Source organism: Amphiura filiformis, chromosome 1 (genome assembly GCF_039555335.1).
Source record: "Amphiura filiformis chromosome 1, Afil_fr2py, whole genome shotgun sequence".
Lineage (NCBI taxonomy): Eukaryota > Metazoa > Echinodermata > Ophiuroidea > Amphilepidida > Amphiuridae > Amphiura > Amphiura filiformis.
Genome location: NC_092628.1, coordinates 63,722,287 through 63,740,497, shown reverse-complemented (window position 1 = coordinate 63,740,497; position 18,211 = coordinate 63,722,287). Strand labels below are relative to the sequence as shown.

Here is an 18,211-nt window from a genome sequence, read left to right as displayed (position 1 = left end):
CATCGATATATGTCGATTTATTTTAGAGTCTTTTTCAAAACTACTCACCTTTAATGAATCACATGATATTGTTTGGCCAATCAAGTTTTCTGGAATCTACACAGATGATCATTGTTTTGTTACAGGTGTTGGCCAGATTCTGCAGAAATCAGACTGTCATTGCACTAATTGATTGATGTTTTTCACTTTTGTTTGATATGAACTGAAACCCATAAGAGAGAATTATGGAGGAGGCGACTGTGGAGGTGAGTTGGTAATAAAAAGTCACCAAAACAACAAGGTGTCATGAGCTTCAAGTTCAAGACTGTTCATCAGAGTTGACTCAGAGGAGCCTGCAATTGCATGTTGTACAAATTTATAAGCTTACATGTATTCATTGAATGAGAAAGGTGTATTACTTTAGGCAAAAGATATATACAAGGCAGCCGTGTAGAGAAAACCGATGAGACTATGTGCACGGCGGACGTAGACGGCGCCAAACCTGCCGTGCAAATAGCCCAAATCATGCTGCAGGATATACACGGCGCGGCAGCCATGCCCATGACTTATAATATTGAATGGCTTTGAGTGTGATACAAAATATAATATTGCGAGATAGAAAAATATTGCACGCAGTCGAAGGCGAGTGCAATATTTTCTATCTGTGCAATATATTCTTGTATCATCACTGCGAAAATAAGCCATTCAATATTATTATATTATTTATATCAGGCTTTTGCTATGCGGTAAAATGAAAATTTAAGCTTACCTAGCCACCGGGTTTAACCAATGTGTATTGTAATGTAAGCTTACTTACGTTTTGACCATCTTGTTTTCTGCTCTTTACTCTCCAAAGACAATTTCGGAATAATTACATATATATGTTTATTTGTAGATGTGGATTATATTTCCTAAGGTTATCATCATCCAGAATTGCCGCGAATTAAGTTTGTGATTTTACTTGTTTAAACAGTACGAAATCTCCTGTGAGCCGTTACGATGTCTGTAGTGTATTGTTGTGCTGTTGTATCATGGCGCGTGTTGGTGCCGTCACCATGGTACCGCGAGACGCTTACGCGATACGCGTACAATATTCAAGAAATATTGTATTGCATCCGGGTATTTTGAAAATATTGTACAATATTCAGTTTTATTGTATCGATCAAAAGCCTGATATAAATAATAATTGTGTTTACACGGCAGCTGTGTACACCAATGGTCTGACCATCTTGAGTATATTTGCCCGGCATGGCGACCATTATTTGACTGCTGCATGAGCGTAAAAATAATAAAAGCATAATAGCCTTTTAATAGGCCTACATTAAATGTTTGTTTTTTAAATCTGGTGAACTTTGTTTGTTTGTTTCTTTTGGGTGGTGTTGTGCGGGGAAACAGGACGGTTCGCACCCTTTCAATTTCGGACCCGTGCACTTTCGCCCCCTTTCAATTTCGGACCCGTGCACTTTCGCCCCCTTTTTACCGCGGGTAATGTGCTGCTGTTGATTTATATGCACGATCGATCGCTTCAACTCCCGGCGGCACAGTGGGGTGTTGTATGTGTATAGTATTGGTTGACTGTTTAGTGTTGTCTGTTGATCGTCTGTGTTTGCAGTACCGGTACTGAGTCCAGCGTGTACAAAGCAAATAGTATCACTGTAGTATGTTTACCCGGGATGTTGATGGACTCTCCGGTTCGATTGAATTTTATAATAGGCCTATATTATTACAATATATTAAATGTGCTTCGACTGAAGATTGGTATTCATTATGTTTTTGATTTGTTATTTTATTTTACTTAGGCCTATTTTATTTTATTTCATTTCTATTTTATTTTATTTTAGGCCTATTTATTATTTTTATATAATTATTATTAGTATTATAATTATTATTATTAGTATTATTATTATTATTATTAGTATTAGTATTATTATTATTATTATTATTATTATTATTATTAATTATTATTATTATTATTATTATTATTATATTATTATTATTATTATTAGAATTATGTTACCTTATTAGTACTTTATAATAGCTATATAATTTAGTGTTAAATTTATTAACATTTATATAGGGCCTAATATTGATATGGCCAAAAATGTGATGGCTTATAATTTATAATGTTATCCCATCTTTATGTTGCCGAATTGATCGTCTTTGACATGAAACTAATGGGAAAATATTTAGCAAATTTCTCAAAGACAAATGCGCACAAGCAAAACAAACGCCTGGCAGCAGCTTTGCGATAATGCTGTGCTGACTTTCGCCACCTTTCTTCACATGAGTATTAGCTGCCACTAGTGCGGCGCCCGAGGCGTGACATGGGTTCAATCAATGCAATGGTAGCCCTACGGTGACTAGGCAGTAGCACGCATATATTCGTCCCAGAACATACCCGTGCCGGATCGATTGCTTGACAAGTCTCCGGGCCACGCAGCGCGTGACTGTATACATAAGGTGTGACTTCTTCAACCCATTATGTAATGAATGACTTACGGGAAAGCGCCGGGTATGGTGTGGGTTCAATCAATGGTACCGTAAACAGACACACAAAAGTGCAATATGCCTTGTGACGTACGATCGATTGTTTGACAAGCCCCCGGGCCCCGCGGCCGCGTGCCGGTATAAACTTGTCAAGCAATACATGCATACAAAGATATTTATTTACGAACAATATGTTACGATTGCACATTGAGAAATATTACAATTGCATCCATATTCTTTGCCAAATATAAAATATTATTAATCAGGAAAGTTTTCTGTTCATTTTAATGAGAAATGTAAATAATGAACCAAATGTTTTAACTTTTATGTCTTTTAATGAATGATGTATTTTGTCTGTGTTCTTAGTTAATTTAATATATATATTTCTACAAGTGTTACGTAAATTGTATAATAAAGAATAACAAAATCAAAATTTGACGGAAATCGTACATTAAGGCTTTAAGTGATGAACTGGCGATGCATGGTCTTTTCTCACTGCAGTACATATCCTGCCTAATTCAGCCATTTATCATTTAAAAAGAAAAGATTTCAACAACTGCTTTGCTTTTGAAAACCAAAGATTGAGTTTTTCATGCAACTTTTAACACTGTTAAAAACGGTCTTTTCTTTTACATAATAACCCATTGTGACTGAACGCAATGATGTGTGGCGCTATAATTTGGTCCACATGTGTAAAACAAATAAGGCTACCGATAACTTTTTACATGTTTGCATTTCGTCAAGTATTTTTTTTTTTATTTTAAAAAGTATGTAGGGGGGAACTTTTAAGTTGTGCACTCTATATTATTATTATTATTATTATTATTATTATTATTATTATTATTATTATTATTATTATTATTATTATCATATTATTATTATTATCATCATATTATATTATTAAATTAACTTTGTTTATATGTTTTGTGTTACTCCCCCATTGGATTTTGTGTCATACTTTCATTGTTTTTAATTTTATCCATTGCTTGTTGACACTTGTATCCTTTTGGATCCGTCCTTTGGTCGTCAGTTGGAACAAATTTCCCCTGTTTTTATTATTTTATACATATTATAATTAATAATTGAATATAAATTTATTATTATTACTATTTATTATTATATCTATTTTTATCATTGAATTCTAATTATTTCATTATTTTGGGTAAGCCTGCTGCTAAAATATCTGGCCTGTAATATATTCTGAGAAAAAAAATCATTTTGTTTTAAAATATCCTTTCTTTCCTTCCTTCCTGGGTTTATCATGACTTAATAAGTGCATGCCCGACGGCCCAGTACTATAAACATACTGCGCCGCCTCGCCGGGAGTTCAAGCAATCGATCGTGTATCAACCAACAGCATGACAGCAGCACAATAGGCTACCCGCGGTATAAAAAGGGGGCGAAAGTGCACGGGTCCGAAATTGAAAGGGTGCGAACCGTCCAGCATTCTTGTGCGGATACCCGGTGTGGATATGCTAGCGGCACTTTGAACTTGAAGTGCATGAGGGGGGCAATTTTGAGAGTTCACTCACTTTTTGCGCAAGGCAGCCATGAAATCTCATCAAACCAAACATTTTCATGTACAAAAAAGCTACCTTTATTCACCGCGTGCTCAATTTAACTCACCGCTCAACTCCGTTAATTAGATATTTGGAGAGTAATTCCCGAAAAATTTGTTCGAAAATCGGCTCTTTCAAACCCACTCGAAAGTCGTCAAAATTTACCATGAACACGTGCCAATCATCTGACCTCTTCCGGGACATGATGAAATTTAACCTTTTGACTTGACCTTGTAAGCTTAGCCTAGGAACTGTTTCTACATGTAACTCGATCTAATTTCCCCCAAAATGTTTTCAACTGGCGTTTTCAAAAACATCGCAGTGATCGATAAATTAACTTGGGACGCCTAGTTCCAGTAACTGTAACTCGTCGTACCTAGATGGCATTATGTTTATGATAAAGACTGAAGTCTTGCTGGCAGGACTACACGGCCGACATGTGTTTAGTCATTTGCATTACCGTATCGTACTTTAAATGTTTAATACTTCCCTGGTCAGTGCTGTGTAATGATACAACAATCACTGATTGGGTACGTGTGAAGGACATCAAAATCAACAAGGACAGCCCAAAACGAATATACCCGAAACATGCATCATGGCCTTAGCATGTTATTCAACTTATTGTTAGTAGTTGTCCCTTCCTCCCATAGCCGTGATAGCCTAGGCCATGAATGCTGTACTTACAACTAGAAACGTGGCACCCTGAACTCGCGATCGCGGTGATGATGTCACACTGACAGCCTCTATTTTCAGGAAGAATTCAAAATAGGGTGACGATAACGCTCACAAATCTAGTCATTTTACATCCTCAAATTAATGTGCTCAAAATTTACAAACATGCCATTATATGTTTTGTTAGTCTCATCTGTACATTAGGAATTAGTGGTGTTTATGTAAACAAGTGGTATTTTGTGTGCATTCCATGCAAATCAGCGTACCACTTTACAAGTAGTGATACTGAAAATGTTTTAATGTTTCAGAACAATACTCTGATGTGTTACTCACAATTAAATATTTAAAACAGCCCCATATTATGTACTGTTTAAAAGATATTCATTGCAAAACATGTCTGGGTGTGACAAAAATAACATTCCCATTCACTCAGCACACTCAACCTCCTCCTGATCCACCTGCTACTGATCCACGTGCTCCTCCACCCCCGCAATTTCAAATGTAAACTGCTGCCATTTTTTTGTTTAAACTTCTGTTTCATTGACATTTTCCACAATTTGTACCCCATCCTTCAGCTTTAAAATGAGACCTCAACTAGCTCAATAGGACAAGGGGTTGTTGCAGTATAACATTTTTCGTTCCGCCCCATTTAGAAAAATGTAACACCTCCACTTTTTTAGGGTACAAACTTGTGACATGCGACCAAACATGTGTTGTTTGTTTTTGATTGCAGAGCTTGGCTGAGGTATTCCGTTGCTTCATCTGTATGGAGAAGCTGCGCGATGCTCGTCTCTGTCCACACTGTTCCAAACTCTGCTGTTTCATGTGCATAAGGGTAAGCAAGGATACACAGTATACTTTGATCAGCTCGTAATCGGCGGGCCTTATAACATCGCAGATTAATATCAATATATTTTATTTTGAGAATTTTCTTGTGACATCTTGCCAGAAGTATCACAAATTATTAATTCAAACCCTATACTTTGTCTACTTTATTTAACATGCACAAGATAGACCAGACAGGTCAATATTATCCCTCTAAACGTGGGTCTGCTTTTCGGTGTAGTGGTAAAAGCCTCACAATTCCCGCCGATTACGAGCTGATCAAAGTATAGTTCTACATAAGGTTTAGCCATTAATCTGTATGAGGATAATAATATTTTTGTATTCTATATACACTGTAATACTCTACAGTGAGCACCAGAGGATGTTTAAAGACATTCCCACAACCCAATGGGGTTTCTGACCTTGTATGTCTGGCTTTTGTACACATGAGGTATAGTTGACCAATGACCATGCCTTGCATTGGAATTGTGTGCAAATATCTGGTGTTTTCATCCTATTATTTAACATTCAAAACATCGAGAGACTTAGGAATAAAATTAATGCAGTGGGACAATATGAATGTTTCCTGTAAGAAAATCAAATATCAGTCCTAAGTCTCAACTATTAGCTCGTTGGCTGCAGTTTTAAAATTACCATTTTGTGTGTGTGGCAATGGGGACTTTGCCTTTAAAATTAGGTTATATTAATCAAATTTCCCAATCATAGTGCATTGTAGGAATGCCTTTAAGCCTCCTCTGAGTGAGCACAAACATCTTATAAATTGTCACTGGGCGGGAAAAACCTCATGTACTTTTGGCCCTTGAACATGGATAAAACCTTGTAGGTGTAGACTTTATATTGAAGAGGTTGCTTCATCCATGTTCAAGGGCAGAAGTACATGCAGGAAACACCTCATATTTACTTTTGGCCCTTGAACATGGATAAAGCCTTGTAGGTGTAGACTTTATATTGAATGGTTTGCTTCATCCATGTTCAAGGGCAAAAAGTACATATGAGGTTTTTCCCGCTCAGTGACGAAATGAAACACTTGACATGAACAAACAAACTACAATTACATAAGAAAGAAAGAAAAAAAGAGGGAAGGAAAGGGGGAAAGCACTTTGTCCAGCCATGATTTTAAATATTATAGATGTTGTTGTTTGTACAGATGTAATGATTTACTGTCAATAAACATTTGCTCTTTACTTTGCATTACATTGTACCTTCAGCGATGGCTAACAGAACAGAGATCCCACTGTCCACATTGTAGGTAAGTTTGAAGGGTTATATTATTCTATCATAATTAGGCTAATTTATTTAGGGCAACAACAGTTAAGCATTATACATGTATGTAATTTTTAAAATCAAGATGTTCGGTACGGTACCATACATGTACTTAAAACCTGTGACGTTTGACATCGGAAACTTGAAATAAATGAATTAAAACCAGCAAAATTGTTTGAATTTCAAAGTAATTGGAAAATTAACTCTGTGGGATTTTAGAGGACTATATTTGGATAAGTACTGTTGAATCAGACATGTGAATGTTGAATTTTGTGAACAGTTTAGTTCTGAGTAAAAAAGCAACCACTGCCAGGATTACAGTATATATGAAATTTGTTGACATGCTGACAGCCATACACATACACCTTTCTGTGTTTTTTTTTTCCAAAAGGGCTTCATTACAGTTACATGAGCTAGTAAACTGTAGATGGGCTGAAGAAGTGACAAACCAGCTAGATACTCTGCAACTGTGTGCTCCCCAGACAAGACAAGAAGATGGGGAAAGAGACAAGTAAGTAGTATTGATTGGTTGATCAATCGATTGGTGATCAAAACAAATGATTGATTGATTGATTGATTTATTGATTGATTGATTGAGAAAAAAATTTGATTTTGGATTATGGTTCCGTGAACAACTTTCTTAATTTCATTACAGATGGGAAGGGAGGGTCCATTTCATAATGATGATAGTCTTCACAAGAATCATTCTGCTGTGTCTTGCCTTAGAATTGATTTGCTTATAAATCTGTACTTTAACCTACCTTGCTTGGTAGTGATGTAGCTGCGTATTTAACTGGTGACACTGTCAAATCAGACATGCTATCCAATTCCGGAGAGCATTTTGTCGACACAACTGGCATGGGTACAGGCGTTGACATCACTGCCAAACTTGGGGGGTATAAAGTTTACCAGTGGGTGATGGGTAGGTTAAAGATGTGTACATCTTGCATATATAGATTCAGTTATGCCTACAGCATCATTTCTAATGCATATTTCTGTTTCTCTAGGTGTGAAGCTCATAATGAGAAGATGAGTGTTTACTGTTGGACTTGTCATAAGTGTATATGCCATCAGTGTGCTCTATGGGGAGGAACGGTAAGTACGTGTAGACTGCTTCAAGCACAAAAAGGTAAATGGCTTTTATCAAATCAGTCACTTGTACACTGGACTATGAGCATTGTATTGGGCAAAGTCAAGGGTAACAGACATTTCTGAAATGTCTGATCAGACTTTACATATGTATTGTGATCAGATTTTGTAAAGATACAGCACTACAATTCTGGAATGTGCAATACCCTTGACTTTGCATGAATACATTATGCTCATAGTCCAGTGTATAAGTGACTAATTTGAAAAGCACTTAACACTCTTGTGCTTCCAAACAGTCAGTGTAATGTACATGTATAGTAGTATATCAGATTCAAGGAGTAGCCTTTACATTCAAGAATCAGAAGTAAAAGCTTGCTGTTTTCGCTATTGTAGGGTCCGGCAAAAGCAGTATTAATTTATGTTAACTTGATTGATGATGAGGCTTATAAAACTGTGTTGTCCTGCAACAAGTAAACTTTGCTCAACAGGGTGGGGGGGTTACTTAAAGATTGAAGTTGTTGAAGTTGTTTCAATCCTTAGGATTTAGCTGAAAAATTGATAGCCTTTTGTAGTTACTTGTTGCATGTAAGCTTTAAGACTCTTTAAAAAATCAGTATAGCTCTTTGTTATCATTTGAAGACCATTAAAACTAACTCTTGAAATAAAATTGAAAAGCAAAAGTTCAAAATCATTTGCCCAGGAAGCAGGAAGCAGGTGTGAGAATCATTTTCAACATGATCTGATCTTATCACAACAAAGTCAGACAAATAAGAAGTAAAATACAATAAAAACGTACGAAAATGATGATATAAAAAGTTGACAACTTTACAAGCAAGTTTGCCAGAGATGTTGGGATGTCAACATCAGAAAGTGTAGGTACTCTGCACATTATTTAGAAATTGTCATAACTTAATTTTCAAAATTTCTGACTTTGGACTGAGTGGAGCATATCATTCCGCATTTTTACCTGCAGTTTATATTATTATAAGCTTAAAAGTCTGGTGTTAAGCTGATATTGCATCGTGATTGTTGATTTGCTGTGTTGTGAATGAGGTGTCCATGTATGTACATGTATGTAGGTTGGTGCTGCAAGGAATGACAGATCACAGCTGGAAGCTTTCACCATGGGAGAGGTTGGCACAATGCATGTTATTTTCTAGTTCTGCACAAGTTGCACTGTTTCATATTAGTTTGTTTGTTCATCTGTTTCAAATATTTGAAGGCATATATTGCACCTTGCACTCTTACTAATAAAATGTTAGAGAGAGTGAGAGAAAACAAGAAATACAGAGAGTGAGAGAGAGATAGGATTAGGGATGGGTTATTCCGTTTATTTTCTTACACGTTTAACGCATCAGTGATGCGTGCGTTCAGCATATTAACACACATAGATCCAGCCTCGTCTGGTGGCAAGATTTCATGAATATATACGATACAAAACTGGAATTTCTAACAGAGTATGGCGCCGTACATACGGTAAAATTCACGAATTCAATGGCCCAAACATGTCAGAAACTATGCATTATTTCGACGTATTAGTGTTAAATAATGAATGTTTTGAGCAAGTTTCATGTAAATTATAAGGTCGTCTTCAGATTTTGTTTCTTTCAACTGTTGATTAGCATTGAAAAATGGAAAATTGAACGTTTTTTCCACAATTGCTAAACGTTTAACGGATCATGCGTGCGTTTAACGGTACATGCGTTGAACGTTCCCATGCCTAGATAGATAAAGATGGAAAGACGAGGAGAGAAAGAGAGAGAGAGAGACAGGCAGATACATGGGGAGAGAGTCAGAGCGATAGAGACTATGAAGCTATTTTTATATTTATATTATAAACACTATCAGATTCATGTTATCTTGCATATTTAACGAAAATGCATTTTGTATTTTGACAAAGTTGTGTTTGCATCTTCATTTTATTACTCACATGTTGTTGTTTTTGTCGTGAGAAGTTATCTATGTCTTCCATTTGCATTTGTTTATGATTTTGGTTTCTTTTTTTCTTTCTTTTTTTTTTTTGCCTGTGAAATGATGAACTAAAAGATATGTACCTCCAAATGCTTGTTTATGATGCAATTGCATCCAGGATTCTACTTGTAACTCTAATTCATCATTTCACTTGAAAAAAAAAGAACAAAAATATTGTAAAACAAAGTAAAATGATGTGCATTCAATACACTATTCCAGGATTGCATTTGTAACATCAGCACCAGCATATCAATTACTGCATTGTCTTGTTTTATGATTTGAAAATATGGTGACTTTTATATTTTATCTTCCAATCCATCCATAGTAACACTACATTTCTCCCTTTTTTCCCGCTATAACCAGCATTCTGGTCATACTTTCAAACCCTTAGAGGAAGTATATGAGCAACATGTGTCTCAGATAACAGAGGAAGTAGCTGCCCTCAGACGAAGACTCATGGAACTTATCAGTCTCGTCCAGGATGTGGTAGGTACACATTTATTGGTGTGTGTTTAGAAACATGTGCTATGGGATGTTTGTAATTATCATTAGATTGATTGAACAGCAAAATCATTTGGCTGCAACTTCAGTTTTTCAGTAGCTATCCCTTTTCTATATAATGGTATGTCAAAGGTCACATCTGAAAGTCAGAGGTCATTACGGTCAACTTGTGAAACATGTTGAAACATAAAATTAGTCTGATATGAAAAGGTAATAGTGTTGTTCACTCACACTTAAGACCGCAGTTGCCATTTTGCCACAGTTGTGACATGAGAGCCTCCTTCTTATGCTGCTGTCAGAAGACTCATAAGTAATCACATTTGTATCACAAACCCATAAATGCAGGGGTGTGAAATCTCTTCTTTTAAACTGAATTCCTTTTTTTTTTTTTTTTTTTTTTTTTGAGGCAAAAGTATAGCTTTTTCTTTCATTTTCAGTCCATTTTGAGCATATTTCATTGCTTTTCCTCTTTTTTGAACAAAGCCCCTCTTTATTCAATAGAGGTCACTCACACCCCTGTAAATGTGAAAATGAATGTTATAAATATGCTTAAATATATAAACGAAAGTGTATTTGCTACCATTGCATGCTTTGTTAAATCCACACATCTTTTAATTTCAGGAACGCAATGTAGATAGTGTTCGCACAGCTAAAGATGAGCGTGTGCGTGAGATTCGGAATGCGGTAGAGATGATGATTGCCAGATTAGAATCACAACTCAAGAGTAAACTTCTTAAACTTATGGGTAAGTCAACGGGCAATGGTCATTCACACCCAATCCCTCCATATGGCATTTCATCAATGTGACTTTTCATCCTCTAGCCATGTTCTCTTCATTGTAGCCATAAGTATAATTGTAACTATAATCTTAAGCTTAACATGATATAAAACCCTAATCTAAAACTGACTCAGAAATTGTTGATTAGTTCATGTTCAAGATAGTGAAATTGATTTGAAATATATTATATCTTTGTTACCCAAAACAGACAGCAACCTCTTTGATTCATTGTATTTCCTTTCTGTTTATATCATAGAGATTATACCCAAAGAGTACCAACTCATGATTACTCTGTGTGTAATGCTATGGTAAATCCGCCATTTTGGTTGTCGCTCATGGAGGGCAAATAGTGTACCTCCAGTGCCTACAAAACTTAAGCATTACAAAGGTTTGCACATTTAGCACACATTTCTGACACCATGCGTTACACACAGAATGCAAATAACAGCATACTTTGAATCAAAGTTTGATGTGCGCATAGTGAAATAATCCAGAGGTTCACTGTTTTTGCCCTCTATGCATGACATGCAAATATGGCACAGTCTGTACTCTTTAGTTCTAGCTCATATAAGTAACAATAGCAACAAAAGTTTCAAACTCATGGGTGTTATTATTTTGTTTCTCACAGGTCAAAAGAACTCACTGACCCAGGAGACTGAGTTACTAGAATCCCTCCTACAAGAAGTAGAGCACCAGCTCCGCTCATGCACCAAGAGTGAACTCATAGCCAAGAGTGGTGAACTACTACAGATGTTCACTCAGGTCCATCGGAAACCTATGGCCTCATTTGTTACTGCCCCAGTGCCTGCAGATTTCACCAGGTGTGTGTAGGGGTGTGTGTGTCTAGGGTGGGGTGTGTTGGTGTAAGGGGGGTATGTGTTATGTAAGTAACTTTTAAAACACATGTAAATATTGATAAACTTCTCTGTGGTTACATAAATTTGTAGCTTCAAATTAGTAATTTTACAAAATGGTTAGGTGTGTTAAATTTTCTTTCTTTCTTCTTCACTTTCTACAGTGAGTTAGTACCGACATATGATATAAGCAGATTCACATTATCAGGATTCACGTAAGTATTGTATATTTAAACATACCGATGTTATATCTGAGTATATGTTAAAAGCATGTAGTACTAGAAGAAAGTTTTGATGAGCATGCAATTTATCAATATTCCAAGTATTCTGTGAAATGAAGAGGTTCTGTTGCAAATTTTGAAATGGTGTTTCCTGCTCATATGTTTCAATCATGAACATTTTAGATATTTTGTGAATTGCAGGAGAGAGGCCTGAGTGACAATTGAAAATTGTCATCTACCATTTAAGGGGTTTCAGTGACAGATTGCTGAACATTTAGAATCCAAATCAATGAAGAATACAAGAAGGTTTAAGTGCGTAGTTATCATTACATACCATTTTTTACTTCTATACTTTGTAGTGCATTACAACACAAAGCAGACCCTGTGTATAGTCCTGAGCTCCATGTGTCTGGTCATAGCTGGAGACTGAAAGTTTACCCTGTAAGTATACACATTAAACATTTTTAAGTAATGCATGTAACATAATGCCAAGTTATGCCAGAGCTATACTTTCAGGTTAGAGTAGACATCTTCATCGCATTGGAGTTTTGCCCAGATACCTCAGTATTTCTTGCTTTCTTAGTAGGGCAAATAATCATTATGTCAAAGTCAACATAAAATCAGCTGTAATTCAGTGAACTGATTTCTGTGTTAGATATATAGTCTGTGTATCTACCTCGAGTCACCGGCACTAGTGTGTCCACTCTGAAGTACAACTTGACAACGCGCGCGTATACAGCGTGTAAACAGTGCTGCGTCTCTGCTGCAGGTATGTGTGCCTTCAAAGTCGGCACAATGTGTGTGTGCTGTGTTGGCTTAGCGTAGTTGCTTGCTTGTACATATGCGGCATGTTGATCGTGCGCATAAAAGTATGTACACGCACCAAGTAACGCTAAGCTAACACAGAACACGCTGAACTTCAAAGCTAGTGCCAGTGACTCGAGGTAGATATATAGATTATAGCATATCAAGATTTGTGCTCATTATTTGTTTGCAGGATGGAAATGGAGTTGTCAGAGGAAACTACTTATCAGTGTTTCTAGAACTTTCTGTTGGATTGCCAGAGACATCCAAGTAAGTCAACAGACAATTGAAATATATCTGTGATTGCAGCTAAAGTAATGAGAGCCTGCACTTAAAGGGGTTCCACAGTCATGCATTGAAATATCTGTGATTGCGGTTAAAGTAATGAGAGCCTGTACTTGATTAAGGGAGTCCACAGTCATGCATTGGGATATCTCTAATTATTAAAGTTCCCTAATAATGGCTCATGAGGAAGTGTATTCACATGTCTAATTGAGGAGTTCATTTACTCTAACCATCTCGCATACTACAAAATACTACAGCACCAAGGTATATGTGACGTGATGTGATGATGCAATCACCCATATACCCGAGAGGTCTTGGGGTTGAATCCTGGGGGAAACAAAACAACTTCTTTTTTTTGTCTTTTGACTACAAAACAACTTCTTTGTTCTTCGCTTTTTTTACACAGCCGTGACGTTAGTCACGGCTGTGTCTTTTTTCTTACAGGTTCTTCTTTCTTTCTTACACAGCCGTGACGTTAGTCACGGCTGTGTCTTTTTTCTTACAGGTTCTTTCTTCTTCTTACACAGCCGTGACGTTAGTCACGGCTGTGTCTTTTTTCTTACAGGTTCTTCTTCTTCTTTCTTCTTTCTTTCTGTCAACCATTACATTTGCTCTAGCACTCAAACGCTTACATCGATTTTGACCTAACTTGGTCACAATGATCATTGACCGTGCCCCTACATGTCACATGAAACTTGTGGGGTCAAAGGTCATGCAGGGTCACAGGGGTCAAAAACGTGATTTCAACTAAAAATGCATCTTCTCCCACAACTTACGTTGGACAGTGACCCCACTTGCACACATGCATTGTTATTACCCAGTGTCTATGTGGTGTACACAGATTTGGGGTCAAAGGTCATTAAGGGGTCACTTCCGGTATAAAACGAAAAACCTTCACACATTTTTATTAGCTAAGTAAAACATAGCACAGTAACGGTATGTTCACATATGATCTGCAGTCACCCAATGTATATGTGGTATTTTTTTTATTTGGGGTCAAAGCTCATTAAGGGGTCACTTCCGGTATAAAAAGAAATACCTTTAAAATGCATCTTCTTCCACAAATTATGTGGGACAGAGACACCACTTGCACACATGCATTGTTGTCACCCAGAGTATATGGGGTGTACACAGATTTGGGGTCAAAGGTCATTAAGGGGTCACTTCCGGCGTATAAAACGAAATACCTTCAAAAAATTTTATTAGCTAAGTAAAACATGGGACAGTAACGGTATGTTGACACATGATCTGCAGTCACCCAATGTATGTGTGGTATTTTTTATTTTGGGTCAAATCTCATTAAGGGGTCACTTCGGTATAAAATGAAATACCTTTAAAATGCATCTTCTTCCACAGATTATGTAGGACAGTGGCCCACTTGCACACATGCATTGCTATTACCCAGTGTCTATGGGGTGTACACATATTTGGGGTCAAAGTTCATTTAGGGGTTACTTCGGGTATAAAACGAAAAACCTTCAAGAATTGTTATTTGCTAAGAAAGACATAGGACAGTAGCGGTATGTTCACACATGAATTGTGGTTACCCAATTCATATGTGGTATTTTTTTATTTGGAGTCAAATGTCATTAAGCGGTCACTTCCGGTCTGAGACGAAAACCTTCAAAATGCCCTTCTGCCACAAATAACATGGCAAAGTGATGCCACGTGCACACATACATTGACATTAGCCAATGTCTATGGGGTTTTCATATATTTTGGGGTCAAAGGTCATTAAGGGGTAACAACACGGCTGTGTTCGTGGTCTTGGACCACAGCTAAGTCTAGTTTCTTTCTTTCTGTCAACCATTACATTTGCTCTAGCACTCACACGCTTACATCGATTTTGACCTAACTTGGTCACAATAATCATTGACCGTGCCCCTACATGTCATATGAAACTTGCGGGGTCAAAGGTCACGCAGGGGTCACAGGGGTCAAAAAGGTGATTTCAACTAAAAATGCATCTTCTCCCACAACTTACGTCGGACAGCAACCCCACTTGCACACATGTATTGCTATTACCCAGTGTCTATGTGGTGTACACAGATTTGGGGTCAAAGGTCATTAAGGGTCACTTCCGGTATAAAATGAAAAACCTTCAAAAATTTTTATTAGCTAAATAAAACAGCACAGTAACGGTATGTTCACATATGATCTGCAGTCACCCAATGTATATGTGGTATTTTTTTATTTGGGGTCAAAGCTCATTAAGGGGTCACTTCGGTATAAAAAGAAATACCTTTAAAATGCATCTTCTTCCACAAATTATGTGGGACAGAGACGCCACTTGCACACATGCATTGTTAATACCCAGTGTCTATGGGGTGTACACAGATTTGGGGTCAAAGGTCATTAAGGGGTCACTTCGGTATAAATCGAAATATCTTCAAGAAAATTTCTTAGCTAAGAAAAACATAGGAGAGTGATGGTATGTTCACACATGAATTGTGTTTACCCAATGTATATATGACATTTTTTTATTTGTGGTCAAAGGTCATTAAGGGGTCATTTCGGTATAAAATGAAATACCTTTAAAATGCATCTTCTCCCACAAATTACGTGGACAGTGATGACACTTGCACACATGTATTTTTATTACCCAGTGTCTATGGGGTGTACACAGATTTCGGGTCAAAGGTCATTAAGGGGTCACTTCCGTTATAAAATGAAAAACTTTCAAAGTTTTTTATTTCCTAACAAAAACATAGGACAGTAACGGTATGGTCACATATGAATTGTGGTTACCCAATTCATATGTGGTATTTTTTTTATTTGGGGTCAAATGTCATTAAGGGGTCACTTCCGGTCTGAGACGAAAAACCTTCAAAATGCCCCTTCTGCCACAAGTAACATGGCAAAGTGATGCCACGTGCACACATACATTGACATTAGCCAATGTCTATGGGGTTTTCATATATTTTGGGGTCAAAGGTCATTAAAGGGCCACAACACGGCTGTGTTCGTGGTCTTAGACCACAGCTAAGTCTAGTTCTTTCTTCTTTCTTTACATAGCCGTGACGTTAGTCACGGCTGTGTCTTTTTTCTTACAGGTTCTTCTTTCTTCTTTCTTTACCTAGCTGGGGGGTTTACAACCCCCCAGCTAGGTACTGTTTTTCTATCCAATTCCTCTTTCTTTCTTTCTTCTTTCTGGCAACAAACTTCAAAATGCTTCTCCTCCTACATGTTACACCCTACAATTACGTAACTTGCACATATGTATCGCCTATATCCAGTGCCCATATGAATTGGGATCAAAGGTCATTAAAGGGGCATTTTCGGTATATAACCAAATATCTTCAAAATGCTTCTTCTGCCACATATTACATAGCACAATGACGTTACTTACACATGTGCATCGGCTTTACCCAGTGCCCATACCTTGCACACAGAATTGGGGTCAAAGGTCATTAAGGGGGTAAAATCTTACAATTGCATTATCTGGACATCTGAAAGGAGTATGGGGCTCAAACTCGATACAATAAATCTCACGACCAGGGGAACATTTTGCGGGGGTCAGGTCAAAGGTCATGCAGAGGTCAAATTTTAGAAACGCATTTTCTGGACATCTGTAAGGGGTACGGGGCTCAACCTTGGTGACAACAAACTTAATGATCAGGGGAACATGTTGGAACACTTTGCAGGGGTCAGGTCAAAGGTTATCTGGGGTCAAATCTTTATAACTTCATTTTCTGGATATCTGCAATGGGTATGGGGCTCAAACTCAGTGACAACAAATCTCATGACCAGGGGAACATTTTGCAGGGGTCAGGTCAAAGGTCATGTAGAGGTCAAATTTTCTAAATGCATTTTCTGGACATCTGTTAGGGATACAGGGGCTCAAACTCCACAACAACAAACTTACTGACCTGGGGAACATTTTGGAACACTGTGCAAGGGTCATGTCAAAGGTCATCTGTGGTCAAATCGTAGAATTTCATTTTCTGGATATCTGTAAGAGGTACGGGGCTCAAACATGGTGACAGCAAACCTCAAGACCAGGGGAACATCATGCATAGGTCAGGTCAAAGGAAAAAAGAATTGAATTTTTTGGACATCTGTTAGGAGTACGGGACTCAAACTGGGTAAAAACAAACCCCATGACCAGGGGAGCATTTTTGGAACATTTTGTAGGGGTCAGATACCTCCACAACACCAACATGCCCCAGCTAGGTTTGTGGTCTATGACCACCATTTGCCACTAGTTCTTTCTTTCTTCTTTCTGTCAACCATTACATTTGCTCTAGCACTCACATGCTTACATCGATTTTGACCTAACTTAGTCGCAATGATCATTGACCAAGCCCCTACATGTCACATGAAACTCATGGGGTCAAAGGTCACGAGGGGTCACAGGGGTCAAAAAACGTGATTTCAACTAAAATGCATCTTCTCCCACAACTTACGTGGGACAGCAACCCCACTTGCACACATGCATTGCTATTACCCAGTGTCTATGTGGTGTACACAGATTTGGGGTCAAAGGTCATTAAGGGGTCACTTCCGGTATAAAACGAAAAACCTTCAAAAATTTTATTAGCTAAATAAAACATAGCACAGTAACGGTATGATCACATATGATCTGCAGTTACCCAATGTATATGTGGTATTTTTTTTTTTATTTGGGGTCAAAGCTCATTAAGGGGTCACTTCGGTATAAAAAGAAATACATTTAAAATGCATCTTCTTCCACAAATTATGTGGGACAGAGACGCCACTTGCACACATGCTTTTTTATTACGGAGGGGCGATGGGGTGGACACGGGTTTAGGGTCCGATGGCATTCGTGTGATACTTCAGGTTAAAAACGAAATACCTTCAAAAATTTTTATTAGATAAGTAAAACATGGGACAGTAACGGTATGTTCACACATGATCTGCAGTCACCCAATGTATATGTGG

General features: G+C 37.4%; 1 protein-coding gene across 1 annotated transcript in view; it reads left to right on the top strand.

Moving 5' to 3' along the window:
• Positions 1-81: 81 nt before the first annotated feature.
• Positions 82-18,211, top strand: part of LOC140150729 (E3 ubiquitin-protein ligase TRIM37-like) — a 35,383-nt gene continuing 17,253 nt past the window's right edge. The window contains 12 exon segments of the mRNA XM_072172830.1: positions 82-245; positions 5,431-5,532; positions 6,752-6,792; positions 7,198-7,317; positions 7,814-7,901; positions 8,975-9,028; positions 10,230-10,352; positions 10,989-11,112; positions 11,774-11,966; positions 12,164-12,214; positions 12,580-12,661; positions 13,218-13,294. Coding sequence (XP_072028931.1) covers positions 225-245; positions 5,431-5,532; positions 6,752-6,792; positions 7,198-7,317; positions 7,814-7,901; positions 8,975-9,028; positions 10,230-10,352; positions 10,989-11,112; positions 11,774-11,966; positions 12,164-12,214; positions 12,580-12,661; positions 13,218-13,294 — 1,076 coding nt within the window. The 5' untranslated portion in view covers positions 82-224.